A 19,728-nucleotide genomic window follows, 5' to 3' on the forward strand; every position below is an offset into this window, starting at 1 on the left:
ACTGCTTGGAGGACAAGGGCTCAGGAAGCCACATTCTCCACTGACTCCTTGGGAGGCCGAAGGAAGCCCAGAGAGGCTGAATTGAGAGAGATTTTGACATTGCTGAGTTGAAGAGCAGGTCCTGCATTTCCCTTTGTAACTTAATCTAAATAGACACGGGGGAATGGATTAGAAGTGGAAGAGGGGAGATTGAGGTTGGACATGAGGAGGAAATTATTTGCTGTGAGGGTGGTGAGACCCTGGCCCAGGCTGCCCAGAGAAGCTGTGGCTGCCCCATCCCTGGCAGTGTTGAAGGGCAGGTTGGATGGGGCTTGGAGCAACCTGGGCTGCTGGGAGGTGTCCCTGCCCATGCAGGGGGGTTGGAACTGGATGATCTTGAAGGTCCCTTCCAACCCAAACCAGTTTGGGATTATGATCACCTTGTTGTTCAATTGCCTCTTTGTATTTACTTAACCCCAGTTTTCTAAGATACCTGAATTGCTGCTCTCGTTTTTCAGCCACCAGTTGTTGTCTCTCTTTTTCTCTCTTCTCTCTCAGTAATTTTGCTCGTTCCCTCATTTTCTGTTGTCTCCCCTGGACTGTTTCTTCAAGTGAATCAATCTCAACAATGTACTGACTTTCCTCTCCCTCCAGAAGCTCACGAAGCCTGGAATGAGAACATGGAGATAAAAGCCAAATCAATCTCTCTGTTGAATGATGAAGTTGTATTTGATTTGCTATAAGTGCAAAGCAGGTGCTGGGGCTCCTTTCAACACCTGTTGTGCCCATGGAGAGGATCTTACACCATCACAGGAGTCATTCTGTCCTGGCACAACCGAAGCTGCTTCTCTTCCAAACCCATTGCCAGTGCTGCTTTAGTCCCCCAGGAAACAAATTCTTCTACTTCCCAGACTCCATTTGTCACCAGTTGGCATCAAGTTGAGCTTGTACTGTTGTTTCCCTTCAGCATAAACCCTCCCTGGGCTTTCCCACCCTTTTCTAAGTTTATTTTCTAATAACCCTTTGTTATTTTAGCATCACCCCATTAACCACTTCATCCTGAAAGAGCTTAGATGAGAAAATTCGATCAAATTAGCCCTTTTTCAACACACCACCATTCACCTCTCTAGTAATCCTAGCAGTAAGAAACCTGGGCTTAAAGAATCCAGAAACCCACTCATTCCAGGGCTGTGACCTCTGGGAAATCACTCTCACTTTTCTACAATGATATGTGAGCAATAATTAAGAGCAGCAGAGCCAAAGGTTAATTCTGGACACTGAATTGCAGTCTCTTCATGCACTGAGCAGAGGCTCCTTGCAAAGGGATTTTCAGCAGCTCCATAAGAACAAACTTCATGGAGCTGAACCTAAAAATCCTGCCCCTGGGGAGGAGAAACCCCATGGACATGCTGGGGGTTGACTGGCTGGGAAGTGGCTCTGCAGAAAGGGACCTGGGGGTGCTGGCAGGGAAGCTGGAGATGAGGCAGGAATGCACCCCTGGGGCAAAGAAAGGCCAAGGGTCTGAGGGAGAGCAGGGCCAGGGAGATGATGCTTCTTCTCAGCACTGATGAGACCTCACCCAGGGTGCTGGGTCCAGCTCTGGGCTCCCCAGCACAAGGGGTATGAGCCCAGTGAAATCCATCAAGAGGACTGAGGGACTGCAGCAGCTCTCCTAAAAGGAGAATCTCTCCTGGAGAGGTGAGAGAGTTGGGGTGTTCAGCCTGGAGAAGAGAAGGCTCCAGGGAGACCTTAGAGCACCTTCCAGTGCCTGAAGGGGCTCCAGGAAAGCTGGGGAGGGGCTTGGGACAAGGGCAGGGAGGGAGAGGACAAGGGGGAATGGCTTTAAACTGGAAGAGAGAAGATTTAGTTTGGACATGAGGAGGAAATTCTTTGGTGTGAGGGTGGTGAGACCCTGGCCCAGGTTGCCCAGAGAAGCTGTGGCTGCCCCATCCCCGGCAGTGTTGAAGGGCAGGTTGGATGGGGCTTGGAGCAACCTGGGCTGCTGGGAGGTGTCCCTGCCCATGCAGGGGGGTTGGAACTGGATGATCTTTGGGGTCCCTCCAACCAAAGCACTCCATGATCCAATGATCCATGTTTTCCCCCCAACCATTCCTCCAAGCACTAACTGCAGTGAAAACAGGGCAGATATTGGTATTAATTACCTACTTGTTCCCTACCTCTCTCTTCTCTCATGAAGCCCTGCCAGATATTCCTGCATTTTGGCATCCACCTTTCTCTGCACAGCCCCGTGGAGCCATTTGTGTTGGTTGCTTTGGTGCCACTTGTAGATGTTGCAAAACTGGTGGAACTCCCTGGTGAAATCAGAATATTCCTGTTCCTCCTTATCCTTCTGCCTCCGGGCAAAGACAAAATGTTCACTTGATTGATCCTTTGGAGGCTTGGCCCTCTGGAAGAGACAGGAGATGTCAGTGGTCAAAGTATCATCAGTTCCTTTGGGATTTGATTTAGTTGGATATATCAGCAAAATAAGCACAAAACACCAAATGAGGAGAGTTCAGGGCAATTCGTTAGGGGTAATTTCCAACAAGCCTTGCCTGGAGGAGCACACCACCAGTACAAGAACACAGCTGGTTTGAGTGGGAAAGGACCTTTCAGGCTAGTCCAACCCCCTGCAGAGAGCAGGGACATCTGCAACTAGATCAGGTTGCTCAGAGCCCCAAGCTGAGCTGGGATGTTTCCAGGGATGGGGCATCTCCCCTCTCCAGGCTGAACACCCCAACTCTCCCAGCCTGGCTCCAGAGCAGAGCTGCTCCAGCCCTCCCAGCATCTCCGGGGCCTCCTCTGGACTCTCTCCAGCAGCTCCATGTCCTTCCTGTGCTGGGGACCCCAGCCCTGGCCCCAGCCCTGCAGGGGGGTCTCAGCAGAGCAGAGCAGAGGGGACAATCCCCTCCCTGGCCCTGCTGGCCACGCTGCTGGGGATGCAGCCCAGGACACGGGGGGTTTCTGGGCTGCCAGGACAAGTTGCCAGCTCTGCTCCAACTTCCCACCCACCAGAACCCCCAGTCCCTGTCTCCCATCAGGACCCCGCGGAGCCCTTGGGCCCCTCCTCAGCGTAGCAGGGCAAGGTTCTCTCACCGTGACCTGCTGGTGACGTCTAGTGGGAGCAGAGACCAGGACAAGGGTGAAAAATCCCAAGTGAATCAGCAGATAAAAGGGGAAAAGAAGAATTCCGTGGCGAGAATGGGTTCCCTCTGCCCGCAGGTTGGTGGTCGCTGCGTGAAACCCAGCACATCAGCCCCCTGGGCAGGCCCCTGGCCGAGGTCTCCTGTGGTAGGTGTCCTGCCAGGTGGACAGGCTCCAGAGCTCTGCCCAAGGCAGAGGAAAATGAGATACAAAGCCTTGGCTCTGCAGCAGTGGCTGCTTCAAGTCCGTCGCACCCCAAAAAAAAATCAGAAGGAAAAGCTGTTGCTGAAGCTTTGGAGCCCAGGAACACAAGCCCTGCCGAGAACTGGGCTTTCCTGCAGATTAGCAGGACTTGGCTGATAACAAGGTGAAACAAAATAAATAAAAATGATCCCAAAGGTAGAAAGGTCCATGTTTCAAGTTGACTGTAAAGCTTGTTCTCTTCAAAGTGAAATCTGCAGTTTGTGGGATCCTTGCACACCCAAAGGTGTGTGCTACAGAGGATTGACACACTGCACTGGAGCTGGAATCCCTTGAGTTTATTTCAGGAGAGACTTCACCATCATCCTACTGTGCCTTATGGAGATGTTTGGGAGAGGGAAACAACCCCACAGCAGGAAACTCTGGATTTTCCTCCTGAAAACACTCATCTGTAACTGTTGGGAGGGCTGAATTTCTTGGGTTGGTAGAATTTTGCCTAATGTTTTCAGGATGTTTCATGGAAAATGGGGGGTGGATCCTCCAATCCTCCTATTGAGGTTTGCTTTGTGTGTGTGTGTGAAGTTCCCTCCATCAGCTTTGAAGAGGCTTCCTGCTGGAAAAGCTAACTTGAGTCCAAATGATGGATGTCTTGTGACTTGGAGCTTATTTGACATGAATGTTGAGTGAAAAAAAGAGTCTCCTTAACTCAGGTGCTGTCGCGGGCCGGTATCGGGGGGCTCCCGGCTGTCAGGATGTTCCCTCGAGTTCCCCCCCAGTGTGGAGAGGTTTGGGAATGAGCCCGAGGGTCACACGTGGCGTTCGCCTCTCACAGAGGAACGGCCACTGCGGGGCCGTGTCTTAGAGGGGAGATTGGAACACCCTCCCACCACGCTCACAAATTGCTACTGAGACCAATGTTTAGATTACGAATTAATCGGTTTATTAAGGGTCAACACAAATTAAGGGATCAAGGTTCAGGAGAGGTTGTCTAGGTGTATATTGGAAAAGGGATTCAAAGGCACTGTGGTCTTATGACATGCACACTCCGAGGAGGAGTGTAAAATCAATGGAGTGAAGGGCAGGAGTTGAGCCCGGCAGGAAAGTTAGAGTGTGTGTGTGTGTGTGTGTGTGTGTGTGTCTGTGTGTGTGTGTGTGTGTGTGTCTGTGTGTGTCTGTGTGTGTGTCTGAGTGTCCGTGTGTGTGTGTGTGTGTCTGCGCATATATGTGTGTGTCTCTGTGTCTGTGTGTGTCTGTGTGTGTCTGTGTGTGTCTGTGGGTCTGTCTGTCTCTCTGTGTGTGTCTCTGTGTCCGTGTGTGTCTGTGTACCTGTGTGTGTGTGTGTGTGTGTCTCTGGGGGGACAGTCCAGGGAGCGGCTTCCCGGTAACCGGGGCTACCCCTCCCAGCAGCAGCAGCTGCGGGAAGCACCGTGAAGGAGAAACTCTGGGAAGCAAAACTCAGGGCACTGATCAGTTAATGGAACGGGATATTCTGGCCCTTGTAGGTCGTAAACCATGGGAATAGGATGCAGCTAAGTGAAGTGGAAAAGCACTGGCCCTGAGAAGCAGACAGAAAGAAGCCGCAGTCAATCTAGCTAAGGCTGTGCTAGCAGAGGAATGTGCTCAAGCCTGCGTTTAGATAAGGAAACTTGTGCTCAGCTAAAGAAGCAGCATTTTGACAAAGGCAGCCGATGTGGAGTTATGCTGCGAGCATGACTGGGGCCTGAGCAGGTTAAGGGAACCAAGGGAACAGGAACAGGATTCGCGTGGACAGTGAAAATGTGTATAAAAGGCAGCCTGTGTATAAAATACAGGACATTTTGCTTGCATCAAGCTGCGTCCCGTCTCTCACTCGCCGCGAATTGGTGACCCCGACGTGACGGGTCGACGATCCGCCCAGCTGAGCGGTCTGCGGGAGCCCCACGGGACGTTGGATGAGCCGCTGGAAGGAAGCGGGAGCCGGCCGGGCTGAAATCCCTGCGGAGCTGGGAGCTGAGCTGTGGGGAACATGGGGAATCAAGTCTCTCCCCCAGAAAGAGACGTGTATAATTTAATGAGGTGTCTCCTTAGAAAACGTGGGAGGAACATTCCCGAGCACGACCTTAAAGCGATGCTTAAGTGGGTGCAGATAAAAATACCCACCGTGACTGCGTCTGGTATTTTTACACGGGAACTTCGGAGCCATGTTGGGGTTAAACTGTGGGACGCGGCAACAGCCGGGAATGGGGAGGCACAGCGCGTGCTGCCCTGGTGGAGGGGGATAGTGGAGACTCTGAAAGCCCAAGAACAGGGCGTAGGACCGCAAGCCACTGCTTCTGCGGAAACCCCTACAGAGCCTCCCCTGTTACCCTCAGGGGGATCACCTCCTGAGCCCGCGCCGGAAAATCCGCCCCAACATTCCAAACTTTTGGGTGCGTGTGCAGCGGGTCATACTCCAGATAACCCCCTAGACCCAGGTCCTATCAACCCGCAGGGTGAGCCAGACCTGTATCCCCCCAGTCCACGCGACGTGTGGGCTTCTATAAGACAGCAGGCTCTAAAAGAGGGAGACCTGGACATTGCCGAGAAAATCCCTGCTCCTGTCATGGACCAAGCCCGGGGGGGAATCCACAATGGGAAGCCCTGTCTTGTTCAGTCATTAAGGAGCTCCGCTGCCCCGTCACAGAACACGGGCTTTCCTCCCCATGTTTTGCCAGCCTCCTTAATTCGGTGTTTGATATGTATGTAATGACTCCTCGTGATGTAAAGTCTTTAGCGCAGCTGCCACTGACCCCGACTCAGGATTCCTTATGGGGCTCAAATTGGAGGAGGGGGCTTCAGGCCCTCCTCTTAACGTATGCGGGGCATAACAAAGCAGCACTGGCCGCGCTTACCCTTGAACACCTTGCTGGCACGGGTCAGCATACAGACCCGGTGACCCAAGCTCCAGACTGTCCGCGGGAAGCCCTTGAAGCAGTTCGCAAAGAGGCTAGAAAAGCCTTTCTCAAGGTCCCTGACTCACAAAGACCACAAAAGGCTTTTAGCACCGTGACTCAGGAACCCCGAGAGCCTTATATGCAGTTTATTGATTGGTTGAAACAGGTTTTGGAGCGTCAAATTGATAACTCAGAAGCTAGGGAAATATTGTTGTTAAAGCTAGCTGTTGAAAATGTGCACAGACACAAGTGCTACAGCCCATGTCACAGCCTCAGCAGAGGGAAGCATCAGTGCCTCAAGCCTTCCCCAGCAACAGCTGGCAGCGCCGGACTGGACCTGGCAACCTCCCACGCAGCAACCTTACTTGACTCTTCTGTTCATTTACTTTCAACAAATGTTTCGGGATCTTTACCCCCTAATATGCAGGCACTTTTGTTAGGAAGATCATCTACATCGTTGTCAGGACTCTTTGTATTACCTGGAGTCATTGACTCTGACAGTAATGAAGAAATTAAAACCATGGCATGGACCCCATTTTCTCCCTGTACAGCGCCAAAAGGTAGTCGTGTAGCACAATTGATATTGAGTCCTAGGGGGGAAAACACTTCTTCCACCTATGAACCACAGCAAAGGCGGGGAGGGTTTGGATCTACAGGGAACCCACAGATTTTATGGGTGCAAACCATTTCACAAAAACGCCCTGTGTGTCAATGTATCCTTATCTATAAAGGACAACAAGTAGCATTAAGTGGAATAACAGACACTGGAGCTGAGGTAACAGTCATTTCTCAGGCCAAGTGGCCCCCACGATGGCCTCTTGCTGATGTATCTCAAGCATTGGCCAGAAAAGGGGGAACTGGCAAAAGCCACCAGAGTACTGAGTTGATTCAAATCCAGAGCTCAGAAGGGGATATGGCCTCTGTGAAACCCTTTGTATTACCTGTCCCTATGGTTTTATGGGGGCGCGATGTGTTATCACAATGGGGGATTTCTGTTCAGGCCCATTTTTAGAGGGGGTCATTGAAGTGCGCGACACCCTCCAGTTAACTTGGAAAGCAAACACTCCTCTTTGGGTAGATCAATGGCCCCTACCACTAGAAAAGCTTTGTGCCCTTCAAGAACTAGTCATGGAACAGTTAAAGAGGGGGCATATGGTGCCTTCCACTGGTCCATGGAATTCACCAGCTTTTGTTATTAAAAACAAACTGGCAGGTGGCGCTTGCTCCGTGACTTAAGAAAAACTAATGACGCTATGGAAGATATGGGAGCCCTCCAACCAGGGCTCCCCTCTCTCACTATGATTCCCAGACATTGGCATCTCACTGTTATTGATCCTAAAGACTGCTTTTTCAATATCCCATTGCATCCGGACGATGCTCCTAAATTTGCCTTTTCAGTCCCAAGCGTCAATACGCAAGCCCCATGGCAGAGATATCACTGGGTTGTTCTGCCACAGGGAATGAAGAACAGCCCTGCAATCTGTCAGTGGTGTGTGGCTGGGGTACTTAGTCCTATTCGGGCTGCACTGCCTGATGCATTATTATAGCATTACATGGATGATATCCTCGTGGCTGCACAACATCAGAAATTCAGGGAGAAAGCTCTAGCCCTTGTCACGGCTGCTGTTCCTAAAGCAGGCCTTTGTATTGTGCCAGAAAAGGGTCAGAAAACAACACCATGGAAATATTTAGGTTGGTGCATAAGAGCTCAGACCATAACCCCTCAGCCCTTACAGATACAGGCAAACATTGAGACCCTACATGATGCACAGAAATGACTGGGAACAATAAACTGGGTCCGACCGCTGTCAGGAATCTCCAGGGCAGAACTAGCCCCTTTGTTTGCCCTGTTAAAAGGGGACACTGACTTACGTTCTCCTCGCAGTCCTAGCCCAGAAGCCGCTCAATCTTTACAGAAGGTTGCCACGGCAATAATGGTCAGGCAGGCACATCCATGGGCTCCTGAGTTGCCTTTTCACCATATTCTTTTCAATCCTGCCCGGCAGCCTCATGCACGAGTATTTCAGTGTGATCCTCAAATGTCAGATCCCCTGCTCATTACTGAGTGGGTCTTTTTATCAAATCAGCCAACAAAAACTATCTTAACCCAGCACGAGGTGTTTGCCTTTTTGATGGTTAAGGCTGGGCAAGGTTTGTTGTTGCTGGCGGGCGTGGACTTTTGCTGTGTCTGTTGCCTGTTACCAGTATTTATCTACAGTGGCTAAACCAGCCATCAGACATCAGAAACGGATAATGGCCCAGCATATGTCCCAAAGACAGCAAATGATTCTTTGCCTTATGGGGTGTAACACATATCACTGGTATTCCTCATTCCCCTACGGGCCAGTCTTTGATGGAGCGATCTCATCAATCTTTAAAGCGCCTTTTGCAACAACAGAAAGGGGGAATGGGGACTGCCACCCCTGAGGAACGATTACAGAAAGCTTGGTATGTTTTTAGTTTTTTAAATTGCTCTTTATTAGATGAAAAGCCTCCAATAGTTGGGCATTTCAATGGAAATGCCTCCCTTGAGGCACCGACTAAAGCTCCTGTGTTGATTCGCGATCCTGAAACAGGTAAGGTTTGGGGACCTTATCCTCTTGTCACGTGGGGAAGAGGTTATGCTTGTGTTTCCACAGAGAAAGGCCCTAGATGGATCCCGGCAAAGAGTGGGAGGCCCTTTCGTGAACCCTCACTGCAACCCACAAACAGCAGCCCTGGCCCTGCATCTGTTCATCAAACACCTGAAACCTCTGACGCTGCTGACGGCTCAGAAATCATCAGAACACTTGGGAAGGACTTTATTCTGGCTCTTATAGCCCTTGGGAACATGACTGGTTGTTTGGTTTTAATAATAATGGGAATAAAGGCCCAAATCCTTTGGGGCAACCCCCTTCCTGAGGAGAATGTATGGATTACATTGGCAAACCTGACCGGACAAGATGCCTTGTGTTTGGCTGCTGCCTCTCCAAGAAACCCCTTTTCCACATGTCTCGTTGGGTTGCCGCTGGACAAACGGCCAGTGCCGGTGGCGCAGCAGACCATGGCCCGGGGCAGTAACCCCGCTAAGGTTTGGGATGGATGGACCCCCTGTCTCCCACGTGCCAAATTAGAACCACAAGAGACTGAGCTCTTGGGGTCAGTAAAAATGGATCTGTCCTGTTATGTTCCCTTGCAATTACCACCAGGAATGTGTTTTAGTTGTGGAGACAGAGCCTGGCCCGCCATCTCTTCTTACATAAAAAGGGTTTCCTCACCCTGAGGAACTGGGAGGGAGGGAGAGCCCCGGGCAGCTGGGGTGGGAGCACGGGCTGGAATTTGGGTGGCTGACAAGAGGGTTGTTTAAGGGCTGTGTGTGGCTGGAGTTTAGCAAGAACACTAGTTGCCCTGTGTAAGTCATGAACTAACCTTGCATTAACCCTCCTCCCACTCCTAAGAACAGCTCTGACTATGAGGGGATGTCTCTAATAAACATGATTGCCCTGGTCTGAGCCAGGATGAAGCCAATTTTCCTTTTTACTGATTTTTTTCCTTCAGTGAGCTTTCTTTTAACTAGCAACACTCGGTTCTAGCTCGGCTGATAAGACACTGGAATGTTTTTCTAACTGCTGGGGCTTCGAGGTGGCAACTTCACTCTGCCGGCTCAGACACTACGGGGAGATCTGTGACCCCCCCGTGGGAGGCTGAGTTAGACAGACAGCAAAACTGGCCAGAGATGTTCCATTCCATAGAGCTACGTAAGCTCAGAGGAAGGTCAGAGATCACAGAAGACACCTTCCTTCCTGCTTCTTCTTCCCTTCTCTCCCGTCCATGGCCGGCGTCCGGGGAGGACTCCGTCCATCCAGCACCCTTGACCCCAGGCTGGAGCTCTCCTGACCCTCATCACTCTCTGCTTTCTCCAGCAGCAGCTCCGGGATTTCTCGGGACTGTTCCAGCTCAGGGGAGTGTGGTGGGAGTTGCTGGGGGCGGGGGGAGGCGAGAGGCTCTTGCACATACCTGAACAAATCTGTAGATAATTGTATATATTTTCTTATATCATTAGTATTTAATTAAAGCTGTGCAGTTTAGTTTTCAATCCAGCCAAGTCTCTCTTTTTCTCTCTCTCCTTCCCTACCTGGGTGGGAGGGGGAGGGGATTGAGAGCGTTGTTCTAGGACCTGAGTCAAACGGTGACTCGGAGTCTCAGGAGCCCTTTATCTGCCCCAGGGAAATCTCTGCTGCTCTCATGGAGCAGCATGGCCCAGCCCAGTGCCTCCCTCCCTGGAGCAGCAAAGCTGGGGAAGGGGCTCACACCTGTCCCAGCTGCTGGAGATTCCTGTCACGCTTCCTTGGGCCTTCCTCTTGGAGAGCTGAGTAGTGCCAGGCACAGCTGCTCTCTGGGGGTTGCCATAGATTTAAGCAAAAGCAGTTGGATCCAGTTTAGTGCAAGAGCAGATCACCTGGGGAGGGGATGGGTGTGCAGCCTGACTAGCTGCCAGCAGCCCTGGGGCTGAGGGCTGAAGAGCTCCTCTGCCTTTGGAGCCACTGGGGGAACCTGCTCTGGTCCCTGCTTCCACCACTGGCAGCTTGCTGCCCTGCCCCTCAGCTCAGAAGAGGCTGCCTTCTGGCTTCTAGGGCTGAGCTGTCCACCTCTTTGGCTCCGGAGTCACTCTCCTTCTCTAAAGCTGTGCTTGAGCACAGAGGAAAGGTTTGCTGGGGCTGTTTTTGGTGTAGCTCCTTCCTGGTGATCACGCAGGCTGCCCCTGCCCAGCAGCAGATGCCAGGTGGTGGAGTCTGACAGATGGCTCAAGGCTGTTCCCACCCCTCCTTACTCATTTGTCCTGTGGCCTGGAACCCTCTGGATTCTGGGAAGAAGAGGCTTGCAGAGCTGAGGAGCTCACAGGGCAGAAAGCAGGGCTGCTGTGCCCATCCCAGCTGGTGCTGCCTCCTGCTGAGCTCACCCTGACTGCCAGGTGGAATGAACCTCAGCCATCCTGCCTGTTGATGACTTGGCAAGAAAAACTGCCAGAGAGGAGCAGCCTGGATTTGCTGCAGAACTTGCTGGGCTTTCTGGAGTGGGTCCAGGTGAGAGGATCCTTGCATGCAGCCTGACAGCCAAAGCAGGCTCAGGAGGTGAGGAGATCACCTCGCTGGGGAGAGATGTCTAGAGAAAGGGGTTCCTAGTGTCTGACTCTGGTGCACCAGCTTAACTCTAGTGAAGCTGGGGCTTGTGAGTCCATTCCTGGGTTCTTGTGAACCACCTGAATCTGTGGTGCCTCTGACAAGTGAATGACAGACTTGGACATCATAGCAAGGGTTCATTTAGCAGAGCCCTAGTGCATACACCAGTGCCTCAACCTTTCCATCAGCTTCACTTCTCTGTTTGTATTTTTAGAAGTGTTTCACAACCCTGAAATGCAGATGTGAAAAGATGTAGAAAAGGAGGGTTGCTGGGCAGTTTGACATTCCCTTGCAGTACTGCAACAGCTCTGCTGCAGGTGCCTTCCCAACTAGTCAAGACAAAGACAGCCAAGGGAGCTAGAAGGAAGCAGCTTGCCAGTCCATAGCCTGGCACAGGGCTGTTGGTGTGAGGGGCAGGTTCACATCAAGCCCCTGAGTAATGAGCACAAGGGCTCCATGAGTAAGGTGATGGCAGCAGCAGGAGAGCCAAGACCATGGCACCTCAACCCACGGTTTGTCCTGTGGGGGCACCTTGTCTTTGGGGTGGAGAAGAGAGACCTTGGGGTGCAGAAAGGAGCACCTTGGGCTGACCTAGTGCTGCTGCAGCATCGGCTCCTCTGGCTCTCCTCAGGCCGTGCGCACGGGGATGTTTCTGCCTGTGCTTGGGATCTCTGGAGGTTTGCAGTGGGAGAGTGTCTGTCCTGGCAGGTCCCCTGCCAGCACCCTGCTGGGCTCCTGGGCTGTGAGACAGTGCTGGGAGCTGCTGGGGAGCCCTCTGGAGGAGGGCTCTGAAGGATGAGCTCTTGGTCTGCATCTGAGCCCAGCTCTGGTAGGACACCTTCCTCAGGAGAGGGCAGGGGGCTAGGCAGTTTGTGGCCCTACAGGTACTTCACAGATCACTAGTGACACTGGGCTTTGAGAGACTCCTGCTTGGGCCCTGACCTGACAGCACAAGAAGGGAAATCAACAGCAGCATGACACGAGTGTGACAACTCCCTGGATCTGATGGGTGGATTGGTGATGAGTCTGGGACAAACCCTCAGCCTTTCTGTGGAGATTTGTCTGTTCATCTGCACAGAAAGAGGCTGCCCCATGTTGACCCTGCACCAATAAATACCCAGAGCACGGGTCTCCAGTGAGTCACAGGATCAGCCTTGATGGGTGCAGGGGCCATGTATCTTCATGCTTGCAGCAGTTACCTGGTCGTAGGACATCTGGGCTGAGCAGGCATGCCCCGTGATGGCAGGAGGTGGTGTGTGCCATGACCTTGTGCCAGCAGGCTGCACGTCCCAGTGCATCGCCCACCTCCCAGCCTGGCACTGCAGACAGTGATGACAAAGGGTGTCTCTGTAATGACACCATGCCCAGCCAGTCCTTCTTTGTGGGAGGATGTTCATGAGTGTGTCTGACAAGGTTTACTGGAGCTTGCTGCTCTGCAAGCTCCTCAAGTGCCAGCAGCTGCCAAGGTGGGTGCTGCAGCAGCATGAGGGGTGCTGAGATGGCTGTCAGGCTTGGAGCAGTCAGGCCACCAGCCTGTGCCATGTCTTGGAGCAGTCAGGCCACCAGCCTGTGCTGTTCCTCAGGGGGAGCTGCAGCTCCCTGGGCTTGCACGGCCACCACAGGGTGCTCAACACCTCGAGAAAGTGAGCTGGCACACCAGAGCTGGAAGTGCTGCCACTGGTGCTGTCACGCCAAAGCAGCAAGCTGACTGGGGGTCTTCCTTCACAGGGTGTTTGAAATAAATGAGACAGGTTTTGGAATCATTGATTCAGCTGCTGTGATTTTTAGGTTTCTAGCTTTGTTCACTGAACAAGTTCTTCCTTCTCTCAGGGCAATTGAAATGCTCCACAAATCTTGGTGGCATCAGGGTTATTTCTGTGGATAATGGACAACCCTGTCTCCTGGGAGGCTGTCTGTCTTTGAAAGGTTTGCTAATGGGTCATCTTTTGCACTGTACATATGCAGATGTATCATTTCTGGCAGCCTTTCAGGACCTGGGCCTGCCTCTGGAGCCCCTGGCAAATGTTGCCTCCCATGCAGGGCGGCAGTGCTTCCTCTGTCTCCCCCCGGTCATTAGGGAAGCAGCATCCAGGTTGATTCTGCAAATCCTTCAGACTGCTGTTCCCAACATGAAAACTGGAGATCCTGGGGGTTGTTGCACAGTCCACTGGCTGGAGGGACTATCAGGAGATGGCTTGTTCAGGCACCAGAACACCGGTGTGTCTCTGGGGGATGTCTCTGTGTGTGTTACTGGTTGCCATTCACTAGGAGCTGCCAAAATGTTTCTGTCAATGAATTCCAACACACGCCAAAGTGGGAACTAACCTCCTTCCCTTGAATTAAAGTAACTCCAAACTGCTCTTATGCACCTACAGGAAAGCTGGGGAGGGACTTTTGACAAGGGCATGTAGCCATAGAATGAGGGGTAATGGTTTTAAGCTGGAAGAGGGAGATTGAGGTGAGACAAGAGGAAGAAATTCTTGGCTGTAAGGCTGGGAGAGCCTGGCCCAGGTTGCCCAGAGAAGCTGTGGCTGCCCCTTCCCTGGAGGGGACAGGAGGCTGTTAGCACAGGGCCTCAGACTGCTCCCTGGGCTCCAGGACACCTTGGGTGCTGGTGGGTACAGATCCATGAAGCTGGTTTCATTGGAAGAGTGTGCTAATGATGCAGCTCTTTTCTTCATTTGTTCATTTGGGACCATGAAGGAAATAGAATTGCCTGGTTAAGAGTCAAAGCCCTCTTGAATTCATCCCCATCTCTTCTGGTGTCAGGTGTGAAGATCATGATTTCCTGAGAGGGGACTCCTGCTTAGGCTAATCCAGTGCAATTAAGCATGGATCTAAGTGTAATTGGGGCTCTTCTGTATGTGTTATTAGTTAGAATGAGACCTGGTGTTGTATTGGACCTGCACAAAGCTGCATGAGAAGTGCATTCATGGTCTTGCAGAATTCAAGCTCGCAGGACCCAGAGTTAAATTAAGTGAATTCTAGTGAGAAGAAACAGAAAGAAATGGCCAGAATTACATCAAGTCATGTAAAGCCCTGATTTCATCTGTAGGTTTTTATGGGCAGCTCTGTAGCTCTTGTTCCCATGTCTGACCACAAAGATACCCAGGCTCTTTGCAGAGCTGTGCTGGGTTTCCCCTCCCCGCCTGCCCAGGCTGGCCAGCACTCCCTGAGGGAGAACTTCCAAAACCAGCTTCCTGGGAAGCTAAGGGTGATCCTGCTCTGGCTGAAAGGAGGGCACACACAAAACTGGGAGGAGAAGCCCCCCTGAGCAGACCCTGCTCAGCAAAGCTTGGGGGCTGAGGGCAGCCCCACCAGCAGCTGCCATCAATTCAGCCGCAGCTGCTGCTGCCAGCACAAGGCTTCCTAAACTCACAGGGACAACAGGAAATCACTGAACTTAGCACAAGAAATTAAACATGGGCACAGAGGGAACACATCCAGGTTAAATCTGTGCTGTAATTTTAGTCTAATTCTCGATGTGATCGTGGGACGTGGGAACACACACTTCTGGAGCTCTTTGATCAAGTGTTGATCTCAAGCAACAGGAGCATTTCAACCCCAAAGTGTATTCAGAACAGTGAGCAGTTAGTGACAGAAATGTCACTAGTGTTGGTGTTTCATTAGCCTTCCTGGGCAAACATGATCCATCAGAACACCTTGGGCACCTGTTTGTGTGGTGACCTCGTGCCCCATGTGCCAAAAGAAGCTCCAGGGGAGAGCATCAGTGGGGAGGCCGGGATGTGGTGCCCTGCCCTCTTGGAGTCATGGCATGGCAACCAGCTGGCATTGGCATGGCACCCAGCTGGCATTGTGACATCATCCAGCTGGCATTGTGACATCATCCAGCTGGCACTGGCACAGCATATAAATGGCAGTGGCACAGCACTCATCTGGCATTGGGCCAGCATCCAGCTGGCATTGGCACAGCACTCAGCAGGGCATCCAGCTCGTGTCAGGACAGGAGTCACAGCCTGGGAGTGAGAAGGTATCACGACAGAAGTCACAAAGTTGCAGCAAGCAAGTACCAGCACAGGAGTCGTGGCATGGGAGTGAGAAGACAACAGGACAAAAGTCATGTCATGGCATCCAGCTGGCAGTGGCACAGCAGTCACAGCAGGGCATCCAGCTTGTGCCAGAACCAGGGTCATGGCAGGGGAGTGAGAAGGTACCAGGACAGGAGTCAAAACGTGGCAGCAAGAAGATACCAGGAGAGGAGATAGCATGGGAGTGAGAAGGTACGAGAATACCAGTGATGGGGTGGCATCCAGCTGGCATTGGGACAGCAATCATGATGTGGCAGCAAGACAAGAGTGGGGCAGCAGTCATGGTGTGGGAGGTGAGAAGGTATCAGGAGAGAAGCCATGGCATGGCATCCAGCTGGCATTGGCACAGCAGCCCCAGCATGACATCCAGCCTTTCCCAGGACAGGCCTCACAGCCTGAGACTGAGAAGGTATCATGGCAGGATACATGTCATGGCAGCAAGAAGATACCTGGACAGGAGTCCTGGCTCACGGAAGTGGGGCAGCAGTCATGGCTTGGGAATGAGAAGGTACCAGGAGAGGAGTCAAGTCATGGCACCCAGCTGTCATTGGGGCAGCATCCAGCTGTCACTGAGGCAGCATCCAGCTGTCATTGGGCAGAATCCAGCTGTCATTGGGGCAGCATCCAGCTGTCATTGGCACAGCATCCAGCTGTCACTGGGGCAGCATCCAGCTGGCATTGGCACAGCATCCAGCTGTCATTGGGGCAGCATCCAGCTGTTATTGGCACAGAATCCAGCTGTCATTGGGACAGCATCTAGAATGGCATTGGAGCAGCATCCAGCTGGCTCTGGGGCAGCATCCAGCTGGCATTGGCACAGCATACAGCTGTCATTGGGGCGGCATCCAGCTGTCACTGAGGCAGCATCCAGCTGTCACTGAGGCAGCATCCAGCTGTCACTGAGGCAGAATCCAGCTGTCATTGGGGCAGCATCCAGCTGTTATTGACACAGAATCCAGCTGTCATTGGGACAGCATCTAGAATGGCATTGGGGCAGAATCCAGCTGGCTCTGGGGCAGCATCCAGCTGGTATTGGCACAGCACACAGCTGTCATTGGCACAGCATCCAGCTGACATTTGGGCAGCACTCAGCAGGGCATCCAGGTTGTACTAGGAGAGGAGTTATGGCTAGGGAGTGACAAGGCACAATAAGAGGACTCACAATGTGGGATGAAGAGGATGCCAGGACAGGAGTCACAACGTGGGACCAAGAGGATGCCAGGACAGGAGTCACAACGTGGGACCAAGAGGATACCAGGAGAGGAGTCACAACATGGGACCAAGAGGATGCCAAGAGAGGAGTCACAACGTGGGACCAAGAGGATGCCAGGAGAGGAGTCACAACGTGGGACTAAGAGGATGCCAGGACAGGAGTCACAACGTGGGACCAAGAGGATACCAGGAGAGGAGTCACAACGTGGGACCAAGAGGATGCCAGGAGAGGAGTCACAACGTGGGACCAAGAGGATGCCAGGACAGGAGTCACAACGTGGGACCAAGAGGATGGCAGGAGAGGAGTCACAACGTGGGACCAAGAGGATACCAGGAGAGGAGTCACAACGTGGGACCAAGAGGATGCCAGGAGAGGAGTCACAACGTGGGACCAAGAGGATGCCAGGAGAGGAGTCACAACGTGGGACCAAGAGGATACCAGAAGAGGATTCACAACGTGGGACCAAGAGGATGCCAGGAGAGGAGTCACAACGTGGGACCAAGAGGATACCAGGACAGGAGTCACAACGTGGGACCAAGAGGATACCAGGACAGGAGTCACGCTCTGGCATCCAGCTGGCCTTGTCACAGCAGTCACAACATGTCAGAAATCCCTCCCAAGCCCCTTCAGGCACTGCAAGGTGCTACAAGGTCTCTCCAGACCCTTCTCTTCTCCAGGCCCAACAGCCCCAACTCTCTCAGCCTGTCTCCAGAGCACAGCTGCTCCAGCCCTCTCATCATCAATCACATGTACATGAAAACAGAAATAAAAGCATCAGCTGCTCAAATATTGTTGCCTTTGTTCCTTCTCTGTACATTTACAAATATTTCTACGAGCCCGAGTGTGTAAGAAAAATATCAGGGATATTCAGAGTCAAATGTCAAAGATGAAGTGGGAAGCAAATGAAGCCGAGTGCTGTGGTACTGGAGCTGAGGAGATCAGTGTCTTTTCCACACAGGAAACACTCACTCTGGGGGTGGGCTTGGTTTCTGAGACCAGAAAAATGTTGCCACCTTAGAATAAAGAGTGAGCCATTGACAGTATGTAAAGAATCTCCAATACTTTCCAAGTCCCATTTGAAAGGTCAGCATCTTAAATGCTGTCAGGACATGAACACACTGAAGTAATGGTGAAGATGGATTCATTGGTGTCTCTCTTTTTGACCATTTAAGATGTACCTTGTGGTTATAGTTACCTGCAGTTTTGACCAAAAATCTCTTTTGAACTGGGAATAAATCAGCTTGAACTGGAGGTTTTCTGAAAAAGTCAGAAAAAAATAAGGAACATAAACTTTTGGACCTTGCGCTCACCTGAGCAGTGTCATTTTGGACCTGCAGGACTTCACCACCATGGTCAGTGTGCAAAGGAAGGTCCATTTTCTTCTCTTCTTTGGCTATGACCTTCTTCACTGCCTGCCAACTGATCCCACCAGTGCCTTGCACACCTGGAATCCACTTCCAGTTGGGGATGTGGTGATGCTGGCAGCCCCATCTCTGGAGACACTCCAGGTCAGGCTTGATGGGGCTCTGAGCAACTTGACCTAGCTGAAGATGTCCCTGTTTCCTGTAGCGGGGTTGGACCAGATGACCTTGGCATGTCCTTTCCAACCCCAGGCATTCTAGGCTTCTCTGTTGCTCTGAAGTTGTACAAGCAGAAAAGGGGCTTTCACTGGCAGGAAATGAACACGCATGTTCTTATCCTACCAAGATGTGCAATTATGTCTTGATTGTGGCTCAGGGATGACATGTTTTTAGTGAAGGGAACATTGTCAGTGTGGGAAGCAATCAAAAGGAGAAAAGTTACAGGACTGAACATTTCATAGATATGGTCATACAGATCAATCTCTGTATTTATTGTTTGTTTCATGGTGTGGGGAGCCAATCTGGGTTTTCCTGCGGGAAGGGCCGGCGGGAGAAGCCACCAGCCGCGTTCCCTGCCCGGAGGGAGCAGCTCCCCCGCCAAGGGACGCTGCCCGGCACCTGCAGAACCCACAAGGATTCCGGCCAAGCGGGCACCCCTGGGCAGCGTTCCAGGCAGTTTCTGCCCTGCCAAGGACTTGTTTCGTCCTCCCCCTGCAGCCCGAGAGCTCAGCAACAGGAGGGATGCTGGAAACACCGGTGCTTTCTGCCAGGAGCTGGGGAAGCTGCGGGGCTGTTTGAGCTGCGCCTTCAGCTGCCCTGGGGACGGAACCCGCGGGGGACGAGGCCAAGGGGACCCAGCAGAGACCTGCCTGAGCTTCCTGCACTGCTGAGACTGTTCCCGTTATCTGGGATGGTCTTTCCCAGCTGCAAGAGAGAAGGAGCAGCTCTGCAATCTGCTGAAAGGCTCTGGAGATGGCTGCTGACAAGCTCTGGGGAAGGGACTAAGAAGCCACCTTCCCTGTTTGCCATGTTTTCATGTCTAGGATCCTTCCTCTTCTTGAGGTGTGTCATTGATCAACTTCTCCATGTTCATGCTCCCACCCAGCAAAACCACTAAGTCCTGGTCTTGGTCAACAGGGAGTCACTGCAAAGTGGAGACAGGGAGGAAGGAGAAGGTAGATGAAATGGTTATGGAAGTTGGAGAAGAAAGGGCTGGAAAAGCTGGAGGAGAGGTGGTAGAAGCTGAAAAGCTGAAGGAGGAGAAAAACATCTGCATTCCAAAGAGACAACAGCTGCCACCAAAAGCATAACTAACTTTTTCTTTTTTTTGCAATCTGATAACAAATTAAGTCCTGCACAGTTAATTCTGTCCAAGAAAAGGTCTCACAATCTACCTTTGGGACCCCAATATCCCACAGATGATTCGACAGCTATGGGAATACATGGATATCAGCTCTTGACTGTCCATCCCAAGGCAAAACAGATTCATCACTTTCTAATTACCAAGGAAAACGAAGGTAAGTCACCAAGGCCTTTTTGTCTAAACACATCAAAAGATTTTGGAAATATTGGCAGTTTGAAAGGCACTGGAAGAAAAATTTGCTGAAGCTCTGCTACAAAATTTCATGGTGTGGCTGTTAAAGAATCCTCAATCATGTCATGATCAAACATGATATTGCAGGGAACAGAGTATTCTTGGAGTAAAGCGTC

The 19,728-nt window shown here is 51.9% G+C and overlaps 1 protein-coding gene and 1 long non-coding RNA gene across 6 annotated transcripts in view; one reads left to right on the forward strand and one right to left on the reverse strand.

The window, feature by feature from the left end:
* LOC127395475 (uncharacterized) overlaps window positions 1-19,728 on the forward strand; it is a 308,391-nt gene that overhangs the window by 206,164 nt on the left and 82,499 nt on the right. The gene's annotated exons all lie outside the window — the stretch shown is intronic.
* Window positions 1-19,728, reverse strand: part of LOC127395452 (cilia- and flagella-associated protein 53-like) — an 86,185-nt gene that overhangs the window by 5,120 nt on the left and 61,337 nt on the right. The window contains exons 2-3 of one of the 3 annotated variants that reach the window (XM_051642503.1): window positions 2,157-2,386; window positions 473-646 (exon numbers count right to left, since the gene is read on the reverse strand). The exons of 1 other annotated variant lie outside the window; for it this stretch is intronic. In XM_051642503.1, the coding sequence (XP_051498463.1) occupies window positions 473-646; window positions 2,157-2,386 (404 nt within the window). The remainder of the gene's footprint in view (window positions 1-472; window positions 647-2,156; window positions 2,387-19,728) is intronic. One more of the 3 variants, XM_051642504.1, reaches the window with a different exon arrangement.

The sequence above is a fragment of the Apus apus genome, chromosome Z (genome assembly GCF_020740795.1).
Source record: "Apus apus isolate bApuApu2 chromosome Z, bApuApu2.pri.cur, whole genome shotgun sequence".
Classification (NCBI taxonomy): Eukaryota; Metazoa; Chordata; class Aves; order Apodiformes; family Apodidae; genus Apus; species Apus apus.